The 25,210-nt window shown below is 40.3% G+C and overlaps 1 protein-coding gene across 9 annotated transcripts in view; it reads right to left on the bottom strand.

Annotated features, from left to right (window-relative positions):
* Positions 1-25,210, bottom strand: part of NCKAP1L (NCK associated protein 1 like) — a 57,741-nt gene that overhangs the window by 29,355 nt on the left and 3,176 nt on the right. For 3 of the 9 annotated variants that reach the window (XM_067696843.1, XM_067696844.1, XM_067696848.1), the window contains exons 1-9: positions 13,108-13,282; positions 11,917-12,027; positions 11,096-11,188; positions 6,695-6,751; positions 5,818-5,960; positions 4,901-4,991; positions 4,673-4,810; positions 3,812-3,860; positions 3,560-3,716 (exon numbers count right to left, since the gene is read on the bottom strand). In XM_067696843.1, the coding sequence (XP_067552944.1) occupies positions 3,560-3,716; positions 3,812-3,860; positions 4,673-4,810; positions 4,901-4,991; positions 5,818-5,960; positions 6,695-6,751; positions 11,096-11,188; positions 11,917-12,027; positions 13,108-13,209 (941 nt within the window). In that variant the 5' untranslated portion in view covers positions 13,210-13,282. Of the gene's footprint in view, positions 1-3,559; positions 3,717-3,811; positions 3,861-4,672; positions 4,811-4,900; positions 4,992-5,817; positions 5,961-6,694; positions 6,752-11,095; positions 11,189-11,916; positions 12,028-12,217; positions 12,265-13,107; positions 13,285-24,200; positions 24,286-24,930; positions 25,058-25,210 lie in introns of those variants that run through there. The other 6 variants (XM_067696846.1, XM_067696847.1, XM_067696845.1 and 3 more) reach the window with 5 other exon arrangements.

Here is a 25,210-nt window from a genome sequence, read left to right as displayed (position 1 = left end):
TGCTAATGCAGGGGACACGGGTTCAAGCCCTGGTCTGGGAGGATCCCACATGCCGCGGAGCAACTAGGCCTGTGAGCCACAACTACTGAGCCTGCGCATCTGGAGCCTGTGCTCCTCAACAAGAGAGGCCGCGACAGTGAGAGGCCCGCGTGCCGCGATGAAGAGTGGCCCCTGCTTGCCACAACTAAAGAAAGCCCTCGCACAGAGACGAAGACCCAACACAGCCAAAAATAAATAAATAAATAAATTTATTTAAAAAAAAAAAAGTAGTTACTCCAGCTCTCCCCTGGGTCCCATTCCCACCCACCTCCTCTTAGAATTTAACCTTATCAGTTACCCTTTTTTCACTTCAATCTCTCTCCCTCTCTACTGGTTTATTCTCTTCTCCCAATAAGCCTCCCTTATTCTAAAAGGACCCTCGCTTGACCCTGACAATCTACTGAACTTTGCTCATTCTCCCACACCACCAAACTCCTCCAGAGAGACACCTTTACTCTTTTTCACCTCACCTTTCACTGACCCTTGAAGCCCATATGATCTTAGACACTAAACAAACTGCTCTCTCTTAGGTCACCGTCAACTTTTGAACCACCAAATTAGATGGCCTTTTCATTGTTCTTTGTTTCTCCGTAACATTTGACTCTCCTGACCATACTTCTTTTTTTCAACTACTGACCCATGCTCAAAAGTCCCACGCTACTTTAGGCTCTGTGCTCTCTATGTCCCTTATATCTGTCTTCTCTTGAATTGCATCTGTTGCCACCACATTAGTCGAATTTATAACCTTTCGTTTCTCTTCTCCAAACCACCCCTTATTGAGCTTAGCACAGAATCAAAGAAATTTAGAGTTGGAAAGTATCTTAATCAAATCAGGATTCAACTCCACAGCATTCCTGGTGGGTAATTATTTCATCCTCTACGTGGTATGATGGAAAGTGAGAGGATTAAGAGTCAAAAAATCTGGAATGATTTCCTAATTTCATCTCTTATTAATTGAGTGACACTGAGACTGAGCCTCTATTTTCTCATTTATAAAAGAAGATATTGGGACTTCCCTGGCAGTCCAGTGGTTAGGACTCAGCACTTCCACTGCAGGGGGCACGGGTTTGATCCCTGGTCAGGGAACTAAGATCCCACATGCCGCGTGGTACAGCCAAAAAGAAAAAAGAAAAAAAGAATATATTAAACATATACCTGAGTATAAGTAACATGAAGATCAAATTAGATCATTTATGGCAAAGAACTCCCTAAACTATAAATCTTACATGTTAGTGTTGTTCTTAATGATGGGGAACAACACACGCTTCAGACATCCCTTCCATTCCCCAGAAGTGGTAATCATTAGAAAGTGTTTCTATATATCTGTATCTATTTACCTCCTGTAACTTCTAATTATTAATCTTAGATTTACTCTCTCTTAAGTCTGGCAATGAATTTTTAATAATACTCAGTTGTTGAGAGTATGATCAATAAGTATTCTCATAGATGGTAGATAATACATCTGTTTGGAGGACAATTTGGGAAGAGCTATTAAAATTTGAAATATGCATATCCTTTACCCCAGCAATTCCACCTGTAAGAATTTACCCTATAGAAATGTTCACAAAGATATATGTCTAAGGATGTTCATTTCAACATTGTTTGTAAAGGTTTTTTTTTTTAAAAAAAAAAAAGGAGGGAGTGAGGGAACACTTCAAATGTCCATCAATAGTGGATTGGATAAATAAATTATGTTACAACCACATAATAAAATACTGTTTGAATGTTAAAAAGAATAAGTCTCTGTAGACTGACACGCAAAGATATCCAAAATAAGGTAAAAAAAAAAACAACTTCAGGATATAATGTAGAGGGGCTTCCCTGGTAGCACAGTGGTTAGGAATCTGCCTACCAATGCAGGGGACACGGGTTTGGGCCCTGGTCCAGGAAGATCCCACATGCTGTGGAGCAACTAAGCCCGTGTGCCACAACTACTGAGCCTGCATTCTAGAGCCTGTGAGCCACAACTACTGAGCCCACGCGCCTAGAGCCTGTGCTCTGCAATGAGAAGCCACCGCAATGAGAAGCACGTGCACCACAACAAGGAGTATTCCCCAGTCGCTGCAACTAGAGAAAGCCCGTGCGCAGCAACAAAGGCCCAACGCAGCCAAAAAAAAAAAAAGAATATAATGTAGAATGTGGATCCATTGCTTTTTATCAATTGCTTATATAAGGTTGAAAATATATGCACACATTTACATGTTCATTATAATCTACTAGATTATAAAAAAATTATAAAAAGAAAAAAGAAAAATCACTCAATGGCTCCCTATCTCTTTTTTAAAAAAAATAAATTTATTTATTTTTTTTTGGCTGTGTTGGGTCTTCGTTGCCGTGCACGAGCTTTCTCTAGTTGCGGCGAGCGGGAGCTACTCTTCGTTGTGGTGCGTGGGCTTCTCACTGCGGTGGCTTCTCTTGTTGCAGAGCACGGGCTCTAGGCGCGCAGGCTCAGTAGTTGTGGCACACGGGCTCTAGAGCACAGGTTCAGTAGTTGCTCCACAGCATGTGGGATCTTCCCAGACCGGGGATCAAACCCGTGTCCCCTGCACTGACAGGCAGATTCTTAACCGCTGTGCCACCAGGGAAGTCCCTCCCTAGCCTTTTTAGAACAGGCTCAAACCCCATGACAGGACATCCAAGGCCCCAGCTTACCTCTCCAAATCTGTCTCTTGACAACATCTTCATTTTTGTAACCTGGGCTATATGAATTTCTTAGAACTTGCCATGCTCCTTTTTGCCTCGAAATCTTGATAGTTTCTCTGCCTAAAGTATCTTTCTCTGCCTTAAGCAATTTCCCTGCCTTTCCATCCCTACCCCCACCACTCCAGCACACACACACATACACACACACACACACACACACACACACACACACACGCTTCCCCTTTTTAATTCTTCAGGTCTATCTGTCTCCAGGTTTTCCTGGATCCTCCAGGGCCAGTTTAAGTATCCTTCTAAAGCACTTTAGGTTTATACATCATAATCCCTTATTGTATCACAACAGTTTATTTTTCACTAATTTGCAAGCTCTTTGAGAGCAGAGATTCTGTCTTTTTTTATTTAATAAGCACATATATTGCACTTACAAAGTACCAGGCACTTTTCTACATGCTTTATAAATAGTTACTCTTTCATTCCTCATAACAACCCTATGAGGTAGGTCATAGGGAAGTATTATTATTATTTATAGACAAATTGAGGCATGGCATAGAGAAGCTAAGTAACTTGCCCAAGATCACATAGCCAGTAAGTGGTAGAGCTGGAATTCAAACACAGGTAATCTGGTTTCAGAATCCGTTATCTTAACCTCTATGCTATCTTACTAACTAATGTATCAAGTGAAGTACCTAGTAAATAGAATGTATTCAATAAATATTTGTTCAATAATTAGAATTATTCCTTAACACCTGTACTTGGGACACTTATGGAGACTAGAAAAGGATGTCAGGAGGGGCTAAAAATCCCTAAAAAAAAGGATGTCAGGAGGGGCTAAAAGATTAGCTGGGACCTTATATCTCACCCTTTCAAACCGCTAAACAGATCCTCGGTGACCTTGTGCACTTGTAGCACATCCTCCCGTATGAGGGTGATGTACAGGGAACCCTGCAGACACAGCTTCCACAGCTTCTGGCACTGGCTATTGGAGTTGAGGCACCCGTGACAAAGAAGAAACCCAACTGTGGGTGGGTAAAACAGTGCAGAGGAAGACTTTTAGAATTTGATCTCCATATAACATGCTATGTCTGTTCCCACCTCATCCCACAAAACTTACTGACAATCCAGCGCTCCATCACTTCCACAGACAGGTACTCACAGGCCATCTATGAGAAGAGAGGCGGAGATGGTCTAGCAGTTATTTAACTTGGTCTACGCTAAAGACTAAGGCAGTCGAGACAAGGGCAGTCAAGCTAGAGTTTGAGTATTAAAACCAACTTTTATTTTACCAGACTGGATAAGGGCACATTGATAAGCCAATATCTGGGAAAGCTGCCAGTAATGGAGGTGAGGCACTAGAAGTGGAGTGAGGAGAAAAGAATATAGTTGAGAAAAGAAAAAGGAACTTGGACTAGAAGTGAGGACAAACAAATGGTTTGACATAACTTCTCTTCAACAATTCAGGAGAGTAATACTCAAAATCTCATGATTTCCGTCTCCCTTGGATTCTTTTACCATGTAAAGTATACGTCACTTGTTTGGTGCTTCTCATACTCTTGTACCGTCAGTTGTATTTTTATGAATACACGGCATATCTTCCTACTAGATTATAAATTCTTTGAAGCAAGGACCTTGGGCCGATAGTAGTTGAATAAAAACATTTGTTAATTAATTGACATCTATGCTCAAGTTCCTGCTGGGCTGAATAGGTGCCTAATGACCCAGTTTCATCCATTCATTCATTCTATGAACATTTATTAAATTCCTTCTGTGGGCAGGCACACACTAATCCTGGTCCAAAGAAAATCTCCAACCCAACTATGATTTTTTTAGCCACAAGAGGTGATCAACTCAGAGGCATATCCTAGAAGAGGGCTAAAGCACTCTTAGGGCTGATACTTCCTGAAAAGAAGCACCCTCTAAAGAGATGGCCTTGGAAAGAGAATACTTCCACTGACAAGAAGAAAAGGGAACTCACTGTGTCTGAATTAGCAGGGTTAATCATGGCTGCAGGGGTGCTGATGAGACTTAGAAGCTGGGCACTACGCCACTGCTCAGCCCCCTGGTTCCTTCGGACAAACAGAAAGTGCAAAGAAAGCAGGGCTCCACTCACAGCCTGTGGAGAGAAAAAAATGAATCTCCAATGTCAATGATGGGGACAACATACTTCTGCCTGAGGAATTCTCCACTCTCTCAAGAAACTTGCCTTTGTGTGAGGCCCAAACTCCTCTGTCAGCTTCTTCAGAGGGTGGTCATACTCCAAGACCATCTGACCAAGACGGGCAAAACTGGGGTCACTGGAAGCATAGGAAAAAGGAGTTACAGCCCTCCCTTAAACATGATGTAAACTCTCATGTTTGCATATAGGATAACGATGTGTACATAGTCTGGTATTCTCCACCACCTCCAAAGATACTAAACTGTGAATTACATATACAGATAACCCACTCCAGGCCCAGGTATAACTAAGATAGAATCACATGATTTGGTGCTGGTCCATGAAAGTTTCTTCATTATAAGCACCTGAAATAAGGTTGGACACATGATAGGTGTTCTATAAATTCATATTGATTAGTCACAAATCAAGTAATATGGCTGGACCCAAATCTGTATACAACCCAAAAGAATATATATACATTCAAAGCGAATGATAAGTCATGTGCCTAGGTATTCATGCAGGCACATGGGAATACACATCATACATAGAACAATGTTCCACGGTCCCCTCTGATCCCTCTGGTCTTTATTTTTTTCAGCCCTTAAATACTTTTATTTGCACTAATGGAAAGGCAAAGAATTGCAGATAATCCAAAATCCATTTATATTTGGCTCCAAATGTATTTTCAAACATTACTTACCTCTAATGGCTTTAACTTTACTAATATTATTCCTACCAATATTAAAAAGAATTTTCTTTGCCTTTTGCAATAACCTCAAAAGCAGAGTGGCAGCCAGCCCAGGATTAAAAATTCATTAGAGACAGGGCAATTGTTTTACTTTGCCTGGGTTATCATATAGACTATAGATTCTCACATGAGAAAGCATGCCATCTATTTCTCTTGGATCCACCTTTACCTCATAGCACCATGTATGAGATTCTTCATCTTGTATATCTCAACTCACCTATGTCCATGCAGCATCTCATGGGCACAGTTGTACACGCCAATGAGCACCCGTCGATCCTCAATCCGTGACAGAAGTAAAATAACTGAGGTATAGGTCACTATCAAGTCCAGGTAACTCCGAGTGAAGTCAAAGTTGAGATTCTACAAGGAAAATACATAGGAACCCAAGAACAGCAAGGCCTATTAACCACTATTTCCCCAACCATTCCAGACAGTGCTAAACAGACTCTGGAAAGATCTATTTAGAAGGAGAAACTGACAAGACTGCAAATTCAGAAGGAGAAAATTTTAACAAAATTCAGGAGCTAAAAGTGAGCTCAAGATATAAGGAGGCCAGGAAATAAGGTGGCATTTAGAGGTTGGAGGAGGTAGAATAAGAAGATTTTTATGTGAATTCTGGATTAAATAAATCACATTGCTGATCTGCTTAACATGTAAATACACTTTTTTTTTTTTTTTTTTTTTTTTTTTGCGGTACGTGGGCCTCTCACTGTTGTGGCCTCTCCCGCCACGGAGCACAGGCTCCGGACGCGCAGGCTCAGCGGCCATGGCTCATGGGCCCAGCCGCTCCGCAGCACGTGGGATCTTCCCAGACCGGTGCACAAACCCGTGTCCCCTGCATCGGCAGGCGGACTCTCAACCACTGTGCCACCAGGGAAGCCCGTAAATACACTTTAACTTCAACATTTTTACAAAAGAATTATAGTCCTGGAATTAATAGCCATTCATTCATTATATAGTATATATTATATTATATATATTATATTATAGTCCTGGGGGAATAGCCATTCCTCCAGTCCCATCTCACCCCACACTGTCCCAACAGAAACAATTTCCGTGGCTCTAGGATAGAAGAGAATTGCCAAGAATCTTACAATATCAAAATGGCACTGGCAGGCATCAATCGTGTTGAGAAGTTCATATACATGATCCTGGGGGTAGAATCGGAGATGAGAATGAATAAAGAATAAAGAGAAGATGACATGTACTACCAGAATTTGAGGGAAGGTTCTCTCCCTTGGAGGTCCTAGAGAGCCACTGAATAACATAAGAGCGGGTTGCTGAGTAGAGGGAGTTCCTCCTCCGTAAGCTGTCCGTGGGCCCCTATCAGTCTACCCTACTGGATGCCCATGTCTCCACAGGCACAAGTCACTACTACATTATGCACACTTTCCCTGATCTTATCATCCCAGTGCCCCCTTCCTCCACAAAAAAAGGTTACAAGATGCAGACCATCTGATAGGCTGTTTCTAAACTACCAAAAATCAGACTCATTTTTATTGATGAATCCCAAAATCAGTCTGTTCTTTGATTCTGTCTCTTATTCTCAGAAGTTAATCATTAACAAATGGGAAAACTACCCAACTTTCTACATGTTTCTGTTTACTGATCACCTACTATGTACTAAGTACTTACTAGGTAAGTTGCATATACTTCATTTAACCTCATTTCAGTGTGAGAGGGATTCTTTTTCTTTTCATACATAATTTTACCTAAATAAATATGCAGTTTTACTGTGGACACTTCCCTCCCCGCAACATCAGCACCCACCCTCCATCCTGCCCAACACTCAGGTAAACCAGTTTAACAACCTGGTATGTCCTTTCTTAATTTTCATCCTATTTATATAATCCTATTAGATAGGGAGAAAAAGAGAGAGAGGGGTCTTTTTGAAAATCATTTGTGTTAAAAATTTGAGATAATATTACACTGTTCTTATCATTTTACTTTTCTTATTCAACCTTACCTGCTAAAAGTCCTCAAGTCATCTGGTAGAGCACTAATGTACTTCTTATTAATGGCTGCATAATAGCCCATGGTACGGCCAGTTCATTCAGCCTTTTTTCCACTGATGAGTGTTTGCTTTGTTCCAATTCCTGGCCCTATCCACTGCACATTGATACTTTCATTTCTACAAAAGTGGAACTGCTAGATCAAAGGGTATATATATTTTTATTTTTAAAATATGTTGCCAAAAGATTTGAACAGGCTCTTTACAATTAAAAATATAAAAATGACGAACAAGCACATGAAAAGACGCCCAATAATATTAGTCATCAGGGAAATGCAAATTAAAATCACGAGAAGATATCACTACACACACCCATCAGAATGACTAAAATTCGGGAGTTCCCTGGTGGTCCAGAGGTTAGGACTTGGCACTTTCACTTCAGTGGCCCAGGTTCAATCCCTGTTCAGGGAAGTAAGATCCCGAAAACTGTTTGGCACGGCCAAAAAACAAAAAAAAAAAGAATGACTAAAAGCAAGTGTTGATGAGAATGTGGAGCAACTGGAACACTAATATATTGCTGATGGGAAGGGAAAATGGAACCACGACTTTGGAAAAAATGTTTGGCTGTTTCTTATAAAATTAAACATATACATACCATATGATTTAGCAATTCAACTTCTAGATTATTTACCCAGGTGAAATGAAAAATGATTTGTACTCAAATGTTTATGGCAACTTGTGCATAATGGCCAGAAACTGGACACAACCCAAAAGTCCATCAACAGGTAAGTGGATAAACAGATTGTATCCATACAATGAAATAGTGCTCAGCAAAAATAGGAAATGAATGATGAAACATAAACAAATCTTAAAAACATGCTGAGTGAAGGAAGCCAGACACAAAAGAAAACATGCTATATAGATTCTAATTATATATATGAACCCCTGAAAAAGAAAAACCTAATCTGGAAAGCAGACCAGTGGTTGCCTGGGGCCAGGAGTCAGGGAGGTAGGGATGGACTGAGGAAAAAAAGGTGCAGGGAAGCTTTGGGTTGATGGTAATTTTCTGTACTTTGTGGCGGTTGTTACACAGGTGTATACATTTGCAAACTTATTAAATGTATGGGGAAAAATGTTTCCAAGTTACCTTCCCCAAAAGGCTGTATCTAAAGTAACATATGGGGAAACTGAGGCTAAGAGCAGTTAAGAAACTCCCCAAAGATCACAAAACTAGTAAGGCAAAGTATCAGAATTAGAACCCAGAGGCCATGATCTTCTGTCTATACTACATGATCTCAAGACCTCTGTCTAGGTCTATGCTGCCTCCTTTGCTGGGAGGGCCTGTCTACAACTCCTTCCTGCAACCCAGTTCCCAAGGGATATAAGATATAACTGAAGTTTGCTTTCAGCCTCTCATACAACCAGTGTCACTACATTGTAAAGACAGAATCAGGAGGGAATGGATTTAACATCTGTTTGGCCTATTACTTTATTATATGCTAAACACTGTACTAGATGTTTTCAATGTGTTATCTCATTTAATTCTCACAAATACCCCATGTAGTAAATCTCATTTCCCCTTTTATAGATAAAGAAACTGGGAGTCAAAGAGTTTCTTGTCTAAAGCCATACAGTTTGTAAGTGATAAGGCTGAGATTTAAAACCAGGTCTGTCTGATTCAGAGCCTACCTACCTTACAATGCACAATACCTCCGTGTCTCTATTTCCCTTCCTGCCCTGAATGAGGCATACTAGATTCCTTGGGCTCAGAACTTTACCACTGCAGCAACCAGAGATATCCTAAAATCTCCTTTGGACAAATTTTCTAGTAACAGACTTTTTATATGCTTCCAGCATTCTTCTACTACCTCCACCAGTGCCTACCTTCTTCCTAATCACTACTCTCAATTCCAAATGAATTAACCTCTGACCTGACCCTCCCTCTTCACTGCATGATCTAATGAACAGCCTGGATTAGCTCCCTAGAGAAAATACAGGACACCCAAAGCAGGGTCCCATACTCTTGTACCACCTGAAAAAATATTATAATACCATCACAAACTTAAATGGCTCAGATGACTAAAATTTGTGTTATTTCTTGAATACATAAATAATAGGTGTTCATTGCAGAATAATTAGAAAATACAAACATAATTTCGATTTATTTTTAAAGCCACTCATAATCTCACTATGTAAAGAAGTTCCAGCCTTATTTATATGCATATTTATCTATGTAAATATACATTTTAGGGACATCTCCTGTCGTAAGCTACATTGTAATTTGCTTTTATACTAAAGAACATGTGAAGAGCATTTTTCCATGCCGATTAATATAAATACGTGTTATCCTTAACAGCTGTATAATATTCATTTATAGACATATACTCTGAACTTTTAACTAAGCCTCTATTTCTTGAATATATGATTATCAAGTTGTCACTATCATAAGTAATGCAACAGAGTACATTCTTGTACATATACCTTTGCACTTCTGATTGTTTCCTTAAGACAAATTTCTAGAATTAGAATTGTTACATTTAAAAGTATATATTTTTAAGACTTTTGAAACACCATATCGATCTGCCCTTCAAAAACATTGTACTAAATAATTTTTCACAGTTTATGTTTACAAAAATAGTACATGCTCATTGTTTAAAACTCAATTTATCATCCATGTATTATGCTACCAAACACTGTTAACAATTAGACAAATCCAAACTGAGGGAAATTCTGAAAAATAACTAGTCTGGACACTTCAAAAAGGTCAGTGTCATGAAAGACAAAATAAGGCTGAGAACTATTCTAGATTAAAGACTAAAGAGACATGACAACTAAGAGACATGACATCATAAATTCAATGTATGATCCTTGAGACAACTAGAGGAATATGAATATGGGCTATATATTAACTACAACATTGTAGCAATTTTACATTTCCTGAGTACGATAATTGTATTAAGGTTAGGTAAGAAAATATTCTTGCTCTTAGCAGATGTATGCTAAAGTGTTCAGGGAGGGAAATGTCACGATGCCTGCAACTAACTCAAATGGTTCAAGAAAAAAAAAAAGGTAAACAAACATGGCAAAATACTAAAAATCAGGAGATCCAGGGGGAGAGTAGAACAATGTTCATTGTACCATTCTTGAAATTTTTCAGTAGATTTGTAATAAACTATTGGTTAAGAATACTTAAAATTTTAACTCAAATAATACAAAAATGTATAGTGTAATAAGTTAAAGCCAATCATAATAATCCACCCCCAAAGGCAGGTATTTTTAACAGATTAATGTGAACTATTCCACATCTTTCCTATATATATATATATATATATATATATATACTAACACTATGTGTATATAAGTTTATGTATCTTTTAAAACAAAAATAAAATTGTATCATACACTATTCTGCAACTCACTTTCATTTAACAATACAACTTAGATATCCCTCCATATATCAATACATCTTATTTTTTCAAGAAACGGGAATAAGGAACATAAAAGAACGTCCAAACGTTGGGGACCTGGGCTAGAGAGAGCTCACCCGAAATTCCATAACGTCCACAAATGACTGGTAGTAGTTGGTGAGGAATCTAATTATCTCAGATTTTTCCCGATGTACTGGTCCTAAATGTTGCTGAGAGAAACAAAATAAAAAACACAAATTAAGAAGACAATTGATCAAAGTAACCCAAGAAGAACAGGGGTTGTACCTAAAACATTCTTAAAGAGGGTTAAAATACACTGACAGAGGAAGCTGGAAAGTCTTCGAACTCGGAAGGTTTTTAAACAGAGAATATTCTCTATCTAGGCAGGATGGTTGCATGCGATCCTGACTGGATATAGATTGTGAAGTGAGAGGAAATTTCAAGGTCTCTTTCGGCTGAAGAGGTTTATTATTCATATCAAAGTCAAAAGAAGCTGAATGAGAAGATGCTATAGGTAAGATGGTAAGAAATCTAGGGCTAACATTTAATAAGGGAGAAGTAAGGGATATGACACTAGATGCATAACTCTAAGACAATAACCAAGAAAACACTGAGGGGGAAATAGGAACAACAATAAAATATATGCAACTGCTTCATCGATAGAGCCGTCTTTCTTGGAAAGAACAAAGTGTTCTTGTGAATCTTACAATGGAGAAAGGGGCAATGTTTTGCTCCAGTTTACCCTAGGAGAATCCCATCTTATCTCAGAATTCTTAAGACTACAACAACCTGAAGCCCTGTGGTTGAGCTTAGGAAAACTAAAAGAAGGCTAGTCCATCCCCTGCCAAGTTCAAAGAGAGGCAGTCAAAAGAGAGTTTGAACCATCCAAGCACAGAGTTATTTCAGAGAAAGGAGAGAAGAGGGACAGCATTCTCACCGTGCTGTTTCGGACATCTATGTTGGGAAATTTCTTGTTGATGTACTTGAGAGATGATTCCATGGACTTTTCCAGTAAGAAAGGGGGCTTGGATTTGGGGTCTGAACAAGTCTGCACAAATAAATAACACTATATTTCAACCCTTTCTCCCGCTCCTTGGAAACATACCTCTTCCTGCATCATGCATTCTCACACAATCTCTCTTAGGGAAAGGGAATCTGGGAATTAATTATAAAAGCATAAGAGTAGGTCAGGAACAAGTTCCAGGACATTAAGCCAACTATCAGAAGAGCTAAATAACCTCAGCATTTCGTCTTGCTGGGTAAAGCTTAACATCTGCTCGCCCGGCACAAAGAGGAAGCTCTCTCCTCACCCCTCAGCTGAAGCCGGAAGGAGAAAAGCAGCTGCTCAGAACTTAGACTCTGTGGGAGAATCAGTGTCACAATTATGTCCATTATATAAGCATCTTATCCCAAAGGGCATTTATAGGGGGCATGGAGACAGAGAAACTATGTCCCCAGTGATTTGTTTTATTATGAAATGCACCAAAGTCCCCTCCCCCCAAGTCCCCTATTTTCTCTTCCAGAAATTCCCCACTCCCACCCGTCTTTATCTCTCAACTTCACTAGGCCCAGCCCCTAGCCCACCTCTTGCCACCAGCTTCTCCCAATTCCGAAGTTCCTATCCTAAACACACATATATATATAACCACAGCAACAACTGTCTCAGAGCCTAAGTCCCTCAGAAGGTACCTACTCTTTTTTTAATCCAAATAGCGTATCTATTTTTTCCTTTTAGGGAAAGTACTTGCAAGAAAAAGTTTTTGCCAGAGACCCAACTTTGGCTGTCTTCAGAGTGTGGGGGACCAGCACTAAACAATAAGACCCAGAATTCTAGACCCAGACTTTTATCCAGGAGACCCGGAACACAGTTATTTCCCATCCCATCTCTAACGCCAGCAGGAAGCAGACACCCTCGTTGGGGGTGAGAATCATACCAAGAAAGGCGGAAGCCCTGAAAAAAAGCCTCCGCTTCTGCCTCCCAGCACTGGCTGTCCTACATAATCCGAGTGACTGAAGGCCAGTTAAACTAGTGAGAAAGAGGAGCAAGCCTAACGGCTGGACCTGCCTCAGGGTTCCCTGCCTTACGACTGCTGGAATAGTTAGTACTAGTCCACTTGCCTATGCTTACCTTCTTGATGTTATACATTCGGATGAGAACCCCCTGACCTCGGTCATTCAGGATAGTGAGCTTCTCTGCTAATTTATGCTGGTAGGCAGAAGTCAAAGACATGATGGCCACGGAGAGAGAGGAGCATCCAGACAGCAATGCCTGATCTCCCCAAACACTTTCAGCTTGGGTGGTGACACCCTCTGGGCGGAGGCACCCAGCCTGGTTGGTGCGCTGGTCTTCCCGTTGCCTCTACAATTGGCTCATGGCTGAAAGCAGTCATTACACCTCACAGGCCTCCAAATCTTCTGTGCTTCCTCTTGCACACTCAGCAGGGGAGACTTCCTCTTTCTAGCTGTGCAGCATTTTTGGTAAGACTGTAAAATGTGTGGAAGTGGGGGAGAGGGGCAGGCTTTCAAGGCTCTTCACAGTCTGCCACCAACCTTTCTGGCCTTACCCTTCCACTAGGGCCCTATATAAAGCTCCACACCAGACAAAAAGTATCAACCACCCCAGGCCCATCCACCTTTATACTTTCCCTCTTTTATATCCCCATCAAGAATGCCTATGTTATTCTCTCCTGAACCTTAAGCCTATTCACATTTTAGGGCCTAGATTAAATTCCAACTCCTCCAAACCACCCCATTCATTGTCAAACATTATATAACACTGTATTCCTTGTTATATTTTTAAGTACATGTCTTATCTTCCCAACTACATCATAAGCTCCTTAATGACAGGAATTGTATCTAACACTTCTTTATATCCCTCTAGCACAATGATTCTCAAAGTGTGGTCACATTAACATCACCTGGAAACTTATCAGACATGCAAATTCTCAGGTCCCACTCCAAACCTACTGAATCCAAAACTCCGGGGTAGTATCCAGCACTCTGTTTTAACAAGCCCTCCAGGTTAAATTCAATGCTCTCCCAGGTTTGAGAACCACCACTTAAGTACAATGATTCTTAAAGGTGCTTAAGAAACTGAGATCAATCCCTGTCTCCTGAGATTCAGGATTGGCAGGTCTGCAGTGGGGTCTAGAAGTGTGCATTAACATGTACTCTAGGAGGTTTTGGTGCAAATGTTCTGTTGGACACATATTGAGAAACAATGATCTAGAACACCACCTCTTAGACACAATAGCCACTCAATAAATATGCTGGTTTATTTGTTGAATTATTAAGACTAAACTGGGAAATAGGCCCCATAAAGAAGAACCAAATTAACTGAGATTAACAAGGGTAAATTAATGACAGACTTTAAATCTTAGAAGATTAGATAAATTTTAGCACTATAATTTTTTTTTTTTTTTTTTTTTTTTGTGGTATGCGGGCCTCTCACTGTTGTGGCCTCTCCCGTTGCGGAGCACAGGCTCCGGACGCGCAGGCTCAGCGGCCATGGCTCACGGGCACAGCCGCTCCGCGGCATGTGGGATCCCCCCGGACCGGGGCACGAACCCGTGTCCCCTGCATCGGCAGGCGAACTCCCAACCACTGCGCCACCAGGGAAGCCCTTAGCACTATAATATTTTGTCATTCCAAGTTAGGCCTTAACTCCCTAACTCAAGAAAATCAGCTCCCTTTCAAGTTTCTTTCAAGGCAAAAAGCAGAAAGTCCTCAGAAAATTCTAAATCAAACAGAATTGTCTTCATATCTACCTCCTTTCTAACACCTTTTCAAATAAACAAGAAGATGGAATAAAATTTCAAATATCTCTAAGGTAGACTTTGCATTTTCGGAAAACAGGATCTGCCTTCCAGCTTATTTACTGCAATTGAGTCCCTAGAAGGCTATGGGCCTAGCATAAGGTGATAGTGGCCCCAAATATTTGAATTACCTGCTGTTACCAACGAAACTCAGGTTCTACTAAAGAGATCCATGAGGTTTCTATTGGTCTTTCACCTTGATGGAGGAGAATAAAGGGCAGGCAGTAAGACACCAATATCTACGGAGCTGACCAGCAGTATAGCAGCAGCCTCCTTATGGGTTAGTATAGTTCCTATTGGATCTTTCTCACTTGCATTTCTTATCCTCATCCAAAAACTTTTGTTAAAGACACTCCATGCCAAGCCAATCTTACGCTCTGCTATCCCCTATTATGTACTCACCAGCTTAGTGGGGACCATGTTCTCAGTGTCCTATGTTCATTTTTCATTTCTGCCTTTCTCATTTATGGATGCTTTCCCTCTTGCTGACCCAAATCCCAGTCAATCTTCTGTATCCAGCACAAACAATCCCAAGTCCAGCCCTTGCTGAACTCCTATAGCACTTGGTCTATAGCACATATTTCACACCTAAATTAGTTTTCACCTTTAATTGCCCAGTTCATATTATACTGCCACCTCAGCTGAACTGTAAGATTGCTAGAGCCCAGAAACACTTATTTGCCTGTACTTGGCATATGGGAAAAGCCTACATTCTGGAATCAGACAGAATTCTGGGTTCAACAGTTGAGTACAGTGGACTGAGCCTTATGACTTAGAGGCTAGGATCCCAGGTTCTAGAGCCAGATAGCTTGAGTTCACATCCCAACTCTATCACTTAGCAGCTTTGATCCAGTGTCTCTGTCCGTAAAATTGAGATGATATTAATAGTTCCTACCTCTTGGGAGTACTGTGTGTGTTAAGTAAGTTACTGCATGTAAAGTGATGACCTGGTTATTTACTATGTACCAGGTACTTTAAGTGCTTGACATGTATTACATCAAAGGATAGTAATAATGATACTCAAACACTTGCTAGCTTTTTTTTTTTTTCAGAGAAAACAACTGACAGTATTTATTGCCACTGATAAAATACAAACTGTCAAGCAGAAATGACAATTCTGGAAAACCTGTATCCACTACTATGAGCCTGACAGATTCCCGATACTTAAAGTCGTTCCTGGGGCTTCCCTGGTGGCAGTGGTTAAGAATCCGCCTGCCAGTGCAGGGGACATGGGTTTGTGCCCCGGTCCGGGAGGATCCCACGTGCCGCGGAGCGGCTATGCCTGTGAGCCACAACTACTGAGCCTGTGCATCTGGAGCCTGTGCTCCACAACGGAAGAGGCCGTGACAGTGAGAGCCCGCGCACCGCGATGAAGAGTGGCCCCCGCTCGCCGCAACTGGAGAAAGCCCACGCACGGAAGCGAAGACCCAACACAGCCAAAAATAAATAAATAAATAAATAAATAAATTTATTAAAAAAAAAAAAAGTCGTTCCTGATGAAATCAACACTTACTAGCTTTGTAACTTTAAGCTATCTACCGCCACTGAGCTGGTCTCCTAATCTATACAATGGCAGTAATCCCTCACACAACTGTGCAAGTAATTATATGACATGGTGTATGTAAATATTTGGCTCAAGACCTGGTACACTGGATTAGGAGCGCCAAATATAAATTTTTGATTTTTTTTAGCATGTAGTGAGCTTATGTTGCTTTCTGTGGAATTCTATTTGGCACACCATCAAGAAAAAGGCCAAGTTTAAAGATGAGACTAATCTGCCAACAGGTAATCTCTAGGGAAACTTCACTGGAAACATTATGTGGCAGGTCCTGCTGGAAACGGGAGGAACCCTTCTAAGGGGAGTTCAATTACCCCAGAGCAGGGTCTAGTAACCCTGTCTACAAATCAGAATACCCTGTGGAACTCTTTTAAAGCCACAGTTAGCCAGACCCCATTCATGAAGATTCTAATACAACAGTTCTGGAGTGGGGCCAAAGGCTCTGTCACTTTGAAACTACTCAGTGATTCTCATGCACAACCAGGCTTGAGAACCACTTCTCAGGACCTAACTATGACATCAAAAACTTCCAGACCTCTGAGAAACCACAGAACATATGATGGGAGAAGAGGCATTGATTAGAAAGTTGCTTCACACCACTTGAACAGAAAGTTGCTTCACATCACTTGACTGAAAGGTACTGTGCTTTCCCTCCCGTCACACTTCAGCTGTTTGCCTTGTTTTGCCTTACAGAAGGATTGTTCTCCTGTTCAAGTGACCCTGCCTTTTGGATTCTTGAGAGTCACTGCTTCAAGAATAAGTTCGGTCTAAAAAGCCTTCAGACTAGGTTTAAGTGTCAAGCTAGCATCAAGGTTGGAATACTGTTGCCAAGTCTAACAAATGGCATTAAACCAAACGGCCTCCATTAGAGTGTTGGCCTCTCTACATGGGATATTCAGCTAGCAATAATTAGGTGAACGGTCCCAGGGCACCAATTCTTGAGGCCTATGCCTGAAGCACTCTTTGTTTATTAAGACCAGCCTTTCAGTCCAATCAAACTTCAAATTTTTCTAGGCTGCTGGCTAAAAATGAGGGTTTGAGGTTATCTAAAGACTACACTTAGGTATTAAAGCTCTTTTTCCATTATCTTTAAGAATCTTCATTGTAAAACAACTATACCCCAATAATAATTAAAAAAAAAAAAAGAAGAAGAATCTAAAGATAGCTATGCAATGTTGGATTATACTGCACCTTTATATTCAGGGAGCCAATTCACTTCAGAGTAAGTATTCACGGCTCTAACATAACCATTAATATGCATTGTAAGCTTTAAAAAAACACCTTGGCTTGTGTTCCTGAAAGGTACCTGAGTTTAAATCCCTAGACTTAATCACCTAAATGCCCTCAGGAAAATCTGACATTTAACAGTCTAGCTCTGTGCCCTTTGTCTATGCCCTAGGCATGATGTAAAGTAGAATTGAAATGGGCTATTCTAGGCACTTCTCTATCCCTACTGCTTATGGCAGTCTGCCTTGATCTTTTTCCCCCTTATCAGACTGTGCTGTCTCTGCTTTGCAGAAATCTCAACCGTAGCTGTTGCCTGGAAACTTGGGAGTCCTTGAAGTGAATGTCTGCGATGCTAAAGACAGCTAGCCATAAGGGAGTGTAGGCCTCCTATCGGTAGTAAAATGAGGCAGATTTGAGACTGTGTATTCTTAGTTCACTTCTAGGAGTCTTCATGTGTTAATACCTACAACTTTAGAGATTTCGGATGAGCATTCTCAGATGATTATAAAGTAGCCTGAACTTGAATATGGTAATGTTCATTCTTCCAAATCCCTCTCCCCAAAAGCGTCTATGCTGACCTATCTGACAAGTAGCATCCTTGTCTGGAAAAGAGCTTAATTTAGACAGGTTTGGCAGAGAGATGGAAGGGGGCAGTGCTGAACAGTGAAAGAACCGGCTGCCCCAGCCCTTGCTTTCTCCAGCACTCAAGCTTATGGTGTTAAACTTCACCTTACCCCAGTACTGTGAATTTTCCAAGGAATCCTACCTGTTTATTTAACACACTAATGAAGGGCAAAAAAAAACTATCTAAAACAAGCTATATAATATGTACAAATACTAATTTTTGGCCTTCCGAGGCAGATAAACAGTGAATTTATCCTATTATCCTACTATCTAACTGGCTAGACTATTGTTTAGTTATCCAAAACTTTCATAGGTAAAACTTGAGACACCCATATCTTTCACACTACTCTTTCTCTGAGAACAGAAAATAGACCTATGTCAACATTACTTGATCCTAAATGTCAGTATTTTCTTTGCCAACCCATGGCTCCTGCTATTTAGGGCTCATGGAGCTAGAAGTCTTGGAAATATGTCCTTATGACCCAAACCACAGGATGTTAGTCAGCAGGTTACAGTACCACCTGGCATCATGTAGAAAGGTGAGTTTTCCTGATAACTCTTAAGTCACTGGAAGGAGAAAACTAAGCTCAAAATATAAAAGGTTAAAGACCCTTTTAAAAAAAAGAACAGGGGGCTTCCCTGGTGGCGCAGTGGTTAAGAATCCGCCTGCTAATGCAGTGGACACGGGTTTGAGCCCTGGTCCGGGAAGATTCCACATGCCACAGAGCAACTAAGCCCGTGTGCCACAACTACTGAGCCTGTGCTCTAGAGCCCGCAAGCCACAACTACTGAGCCCACATGCCACAACTAATGAAGCCCATACACCTAGAGCCCGTGCTCCGCAACAAGAGAAGCCACCACAATGAGAAGCCCGCACACCGCAATGAAAAGTAGCCCCCACTCGCAGCAACCAGAGAAAGCCTGCGCGCAGCAATGAAGACCCAGCGCAGCCAAAAATAAATAAATAAATAAATAAAAGAACAGGACTTCCCTGGTGGCGCAGTGGTTAAGAATCCACCTGCCAATGCAGGGGACACAGGTTTGAGCCCTGGTCCGGGAAGATCCCACGTGCCGCGGAGAAACTAGGCCCATGTGCTGTAACTACTGAACCTGCACTCTAGAGCCTGCAAGTCACAACTACTGAGCCTGCGTGTCACAACTACTGAAGCCCGCGTGCCTAGAGCCCGTGCTCCACAGCAAGAGAAGCCACCTCAATGAGAAGCCTGTGCACCACAATGAAGAGTAGCCCCCGCTCGCCGCAACTAGAGAAAGTCCGGGCACAGCAACGAAGACCCAAGGCAGCCAAAAATCAATAAAGAAAGAAAGAAATTAAAAAAAAAAAACTTCTGAGTATACATAGCACCTGCAAGTTCTTAATGTTGGAACATTGTATGTCTTCAGCATTTCCAGAAAGGAATGGAGGGTAGAATACAGGCAAAACCTAATAGCCATTTAACAAGAACTTCTTCCTTTTAGAAAAATCCAAAGAAAACTAAAAAAGATGGCTAACTGCAAATATAATGCTTGTCATGTGGTCCCAATCAAAAGGCTCAAAGAACATGGGGCTAACTGTGTCAATAGAACTGCTATAGATGACAGCAAGTTTTTCATTTGGGGGACAGATAAGTGGAGTCGAGTTCTATTGCCCCCCCCACCCTCCATATCTCATAGCTATGGACACCTTAGCCAAATGAGGAATGAAAAACAAAAAGAAGTTTCCACTCTGCTTCTATAACTTCTGGTCTGCTTTATTTCAGAGCCATTTAATCTTCCAAAGGTTACTTCTCCAAGTTTGGAACCAAGTGAAAAATTTTCTGATGCCGCCAATCAGATTCCTGACCCTGATGTCTAGAATGTAGGTAAGCAAGGGTGAGACAGTGAACACAGTCCTAAGTGAAGGCCTGGACACTAAGTCCTCTATAGCTAATAAGTACAGAAGCTCTACAGTAATTAGTCTTAATACTACTCCCACAAAATCCTTCACCAAAGCAATCAAAAGAGTAAATCTCAGAATTTCATCTCTCTCTGGAGAGGCAACCCAGTAAAAAGGAGTCTAATTAAATCTAAATTCACTTATAACAGTTAAAAGATTCTTATCTTACCAATACCCAGTCACTTTCCATAGAAGTAATTTTTTACTTGTAATCTGAAAGATTAGGATCTATCCTACCTCAGGTGATATCCTTTCTCTAAGATGCAGCATGTTATATTGGAGAATTCACTAGCTTTTCAGTCAGATCTAGGTTCAACTACCTGCTCTGGCCTCAAGTTACTTCTCAAACACATCTTCCTCATCCATAAAAGGAATAATATCTACCTCATAAGGTAGATTAATATTAAATAAAGATGTATGTATGTGTTAGAGCAATGCAAGCTCCTTTAACAGATAAAGTCCAAACTGTGTTAAATGTCATGATTTAACACAACAGACGTTCCCTTGTATACAATCCAGTGCAAGTATTTGGTAGGAGTGGTGATTCAAGAACAGAGGCTCTTTGACTTTTGACTGTCACCTCCCACACCTGGCTTCCCAAGCTGCCACAAAAAGAGAAGGGAGAAAGTACAGCTACCTCATAACCACCTCAGCCCAGAAGAGAGTATTTCTACTCACATCCCATTGGCAAAAACTAGTAACAAGACCATACCTATGTCAGGGAGGCAGAAATGTAGGCCCAGGCAGAGCAGTCACTTCCCAGCAACAGCTATGGAAGGGAGACTCAAATCTCCTGCCAGCTAGCCTTCTCTGCAATAATGTAAAAATGCTTAGTACTTGTGTTACTTCATCCTGATTTCTTTCTTTCTAGATAACACACATCATCCTCCTTCATTTGTCCTTAAGACATTTGCTCCAAAAATGCTGGTTTGTGAAAGGTAAGATAAATCATCCTATAGAAGTTATTGGAATAGAGAGTGGAATACCTTTAATACCTTAGGAGAATGGCCACTAGATCATAGGCATGGCAGATGCCTAAGCTTCAATTACAAATTTTAAAAGAGCTGTATTCATGGGCTCTGAGTATTTCCATTCCTTTCCTAAGGCTCCACTTAGGACTTTAATCCATCAAGGACTTGATTACACAAGGTTCTCAATTCTGTGTAAGATTTTCAAGGAAAAAAACCCCAATTCCTAAAGCTACAAAGGGGAAAGAGCTAGTATACTATACATGGGCAGGATCCCCAACCACACAAACTTCAAGGGCACAGCCAAGAGCTAGAGGAGCCCTCAGTGGAGCTACCCACTGGATACACAGTGGGGAGGGAAGGTGCAAAGGAACTATATAAAACAGATGCTAGCACAAAACCTACCCGGTTTTGTAGGTAGTAATTCCTACCCGGACATGTAGTAGCATCAACTATTTTTGTTAAAGTAACTTTAATCTCCTAGAACTGGTTATCTAGACTAATTCTCTAGTTCTGATTTCCAGCTAACTTTCCTCCTTTGGTCATCTTCTACAGCGATTCAAGAGACATAAAAAAAGAGACTATGGATGATAAACATCGTAACAACCATAAGTCCTAGAGAAAAGGTAGAATAACTTTTTTAACATCACAGTTTTAATATATATTAACATAGTTTTTTATATTAACATAGTTTTAACTAATATCACTAACATTGTATTCTAAATCTTCAAAGATTCTTAGACAAGCTTTTCTTCTTTAAAAATAAACACTTTCAAAAAATAAATAAATACACAAATAAAAATGAACGTTTTCTATTCAAAGTCCTCCTCCTCTCACAATAGAATGCAGGGAAAGTCCTGATGGCTTTAAATCAGACTGGAGAAAGAGCTGTCTAGAACTCTATTTGAAATGCTATTAACACACATCAAGCTTAGGTCTTCCATAAAAATGCTTGCTATCAAAATGGCACTGCCTCAATGTTCTCTTTCTATCCTTAGGTAAGAAGAACTGATGGGGAAGTTGTAGGTTAAAGAGCCAGCAGATGGAAGATTTATTAAGTCTTTTTTTAAAACTTTGGGGAAATCTTTACTGTCAAGTTTTAGGTAACAACTCTTGTCACTGTTGGCATCTTAACATGTTTTTATTTATTTAAATGAAGAGTATTTTTCCTATGACAAGCTTCCTTTGGTTTTTTATTCTTCCTTGCTGTCATATCCTCATATTTCAACTAAAGGGCTGGAGGGCTGATTTGCCTATTTCTCTTTGTAGGGGAAATACAGTCACCATGTGGTCTATAATGCTATTCCTTAGTTAGGTTCTTTATCCCCCAACCTTTTTCTCCTACCTCCAAGTCATTTACTGTATGACCATCATATCAACCTTCTTCAATCAATTCTCCATACGAATCTTCCATGCTTAAAGGATATAGTTTTTATGACAAGCTGAGTTTGAAACATGGCTCCAAATCTACCTTCCTAACTCTGCAGAAGTCAGTTTACATCCATGTTAAATATGTTTTATTCTTTTTCACTTGGTTCGTTTTAAAATGTCACCCCTTGCCCTTCAACTATTCAAATCCCTGTTCTAGCTTTTTTTAAGTCCAATTCTTAATCGTCACCTCATTTAAACCTTCCCTGTCTCCGACCTCAACCAAACCACAAACCTTCATGAAGGAAGGCAGAATCACATACTGCTTTATATTTGCTACCTCATTAGCCTAGTGCTGTGCATCTAGGAGATATTCAAATACTTGGTGCTTAAACTGAACCAAGACCCAATTTAAAACAGGCCAAAATTAGTTCCTCTTAACCTGTAATTTTTATTGCAGCTAGCTAATCCTTTTAAAATAATGAGTTTGGGGTTTTGCTAGTTTACTGACTAGTCCAGGTATATTTAGACTTAAAGAGTCCTATCCCTACCTAAGTATTTTCTAGATCCTTTTCAAATGATCTTTTTTTTTTCTTCCGCTAAAATAGAAGGGAGAACAGAGAACACTAGACACTTTTAGCATCTAGCACATTCCAGTATATTTGGTACAAAGTGGAGGGGGTAGGGGGCTACTGACTTTCTCACTTAGCTTTACAGAATATAAACAAGATTTACTTTTATCTCTTGACTAAGACCTTACACATATTTTGAATTTTTAAAATTATACTTTGGTATATTAACACCATACTATATAAAAACAAAAGGTTGTTTCCCAGGAAAAATGGCCCTAAAAGATAAAACTGTCTTCCTTTATCATATTTTAGCTATATGGAATCTTCCCCTAAAAGAGCATGCAGTTTTAACTGGGGGACCATATAATTTTTCCTCCAAACCAGGATACTCTTGAGCTTGAAAGGGGGAACAATAATTATCCTGGGATAACAGCCAGACAAACCGAGTCAACTACCCTAATAAGTCATCACTTATTAGGCAGTTGTATCATTCAAAACATGGGTGCCAGATTTACTCAAATCTTGCTTTAAGAGGTTTTGAGTCCCTTGGATAAAAGCACAATAGAATCACTTTTCTTGGTTTCTAACATAACATTTGGTCAAAGCTTCAAAAAGACCAAATTAACTTATGGAAAAATACTTTGTAAAAAAAGCAAAGTTTAAAAATAATTGCCTCGAAGCTTGCCTAGACTCCCCAAAGTCCTAACTATTTCCCCAGGCTCCCATAACAGGTGGCTTATGTCTCCTTTTAACCTCCTTTCATTCTGATTTATTACTATTAAACTATAGCACGCTTTAGGAGAGGCATGATCTTACTATGTACTAGTCGTATGCCCATACAAAATCAAAGCTACTGAATGTGGAGAATCTATACTTTACACCCAAGGTGTAGTAAAAAGAGATTCAGTACTCTGGGCTAAATATTTATACTGAAAAAAAATCAACCTTTCAAAACCCTTGGTAACCAGGTTCACTCATCTTCACAGAAAAGTTCTATCAAGGTGATTTAAATTATGTTTGTGTAACAGTAATAAGACTTTCTGGCTATAAAGTTTCGTCCCTAAAATCGGGTTTTAGGGTTTCTACTCTTACATTCACAGTATGAACTATGGGGGAAAAATTGCTAAGGCCCATTACTCACGTCCTAGATACGTACCAAAACGTATCTCATTGGTTCCGCATCTTTTATCCTTTTGTTGGTCCATACTTTATGGGCCTTTTTGTTCAGGCTTTCCAAGCAGCTGTGGTATAAAAAAGAGAAAGAAAACAACCTCAAATAGTTTAGTCTCTTCCTCCCACGTATTCTCTTACAAGACAGATGATGTCTTACAGTTGCGGCAGCCGCTGACAAAATATACCTGTGCTCTCAAGTCAAATAATCAAGTATTGACTAAGTTTGGGACACTATGTTAAGAACTATAGTAGGGGCTCCTCTGGTGGCACAGTGGTTAAGAATCCACCTGCCAACGCAGGGGACACGGGTTTGAGCCCTGGTCCAGGAAGATCCCACATGCTGCAGAGCAACTAAGCCTGTGTGCCACAACTACTGAGCCTGCGAGTCACAACTACTGAGCCCACGTGCCACAACTACTGAAGCCTGCGCACCTAGAGGCTGTGCTCCGCAACAAGAGAAGCCACCACTATGAGAAGCCCCTGCTCGCCACAACTAGAGAAAGCCTGCGTGCAACAACTAAGACCCAATGCAGCCAAAAATAAATAAAAATAAAGAAATTTATTTTTAAAAAAAAGAACTAGAGTGGGCTTCGTCCATTATGAGGGAACAATGTTGACAACTATAGTTAATATAAGGCAACAGTTCTCAAACTTCAGTGGGTATCAAAATCACTTGAAGGGCTTATTAAAACAAAGATTGTAGGGCATCTCACCCCTGAGTTTCTGCTTCAGTAGTAAGGCCCAAGAATCTGCATTTTTCTCATGTTACCAAGTGACGCTGATGCTGCTGGTCTGGAGATCACACTCTGAGAACAACTGGTATGACACGCAGTTTAAGTGCTGGGAGGAAAGGAGGTTATAAGAAAACATAAGAACTTAATCCTAGGCAGAGGTTAGGAGAAGGCTTCAAAAAGAAAATGACCTTTGGGTTTAAACATTTGACATTCCTTAAAATAACATCAGAAGAATAGTATTATTGGAATTTTAGAACTG

The sequence above is a fragment of the Pseudorca crassidens genome, chromosome 11 (genome assembly GCF_039906515.1).
Source record: "Pseudorca crassidens isolate mPseCra1 chromosome 11, mPseCra1.hap1, whole genome shotgun sequence".
Lineage (NCBI taxonomy): Eukaryota > Metazoa > Chordata > Mammalia > Artiodactyla > Delphinidae > Pseudorca > Pseudorca crassidens.
This window is presented reverse-complemented; position numbering and strand designations above follow the sequence as displayed.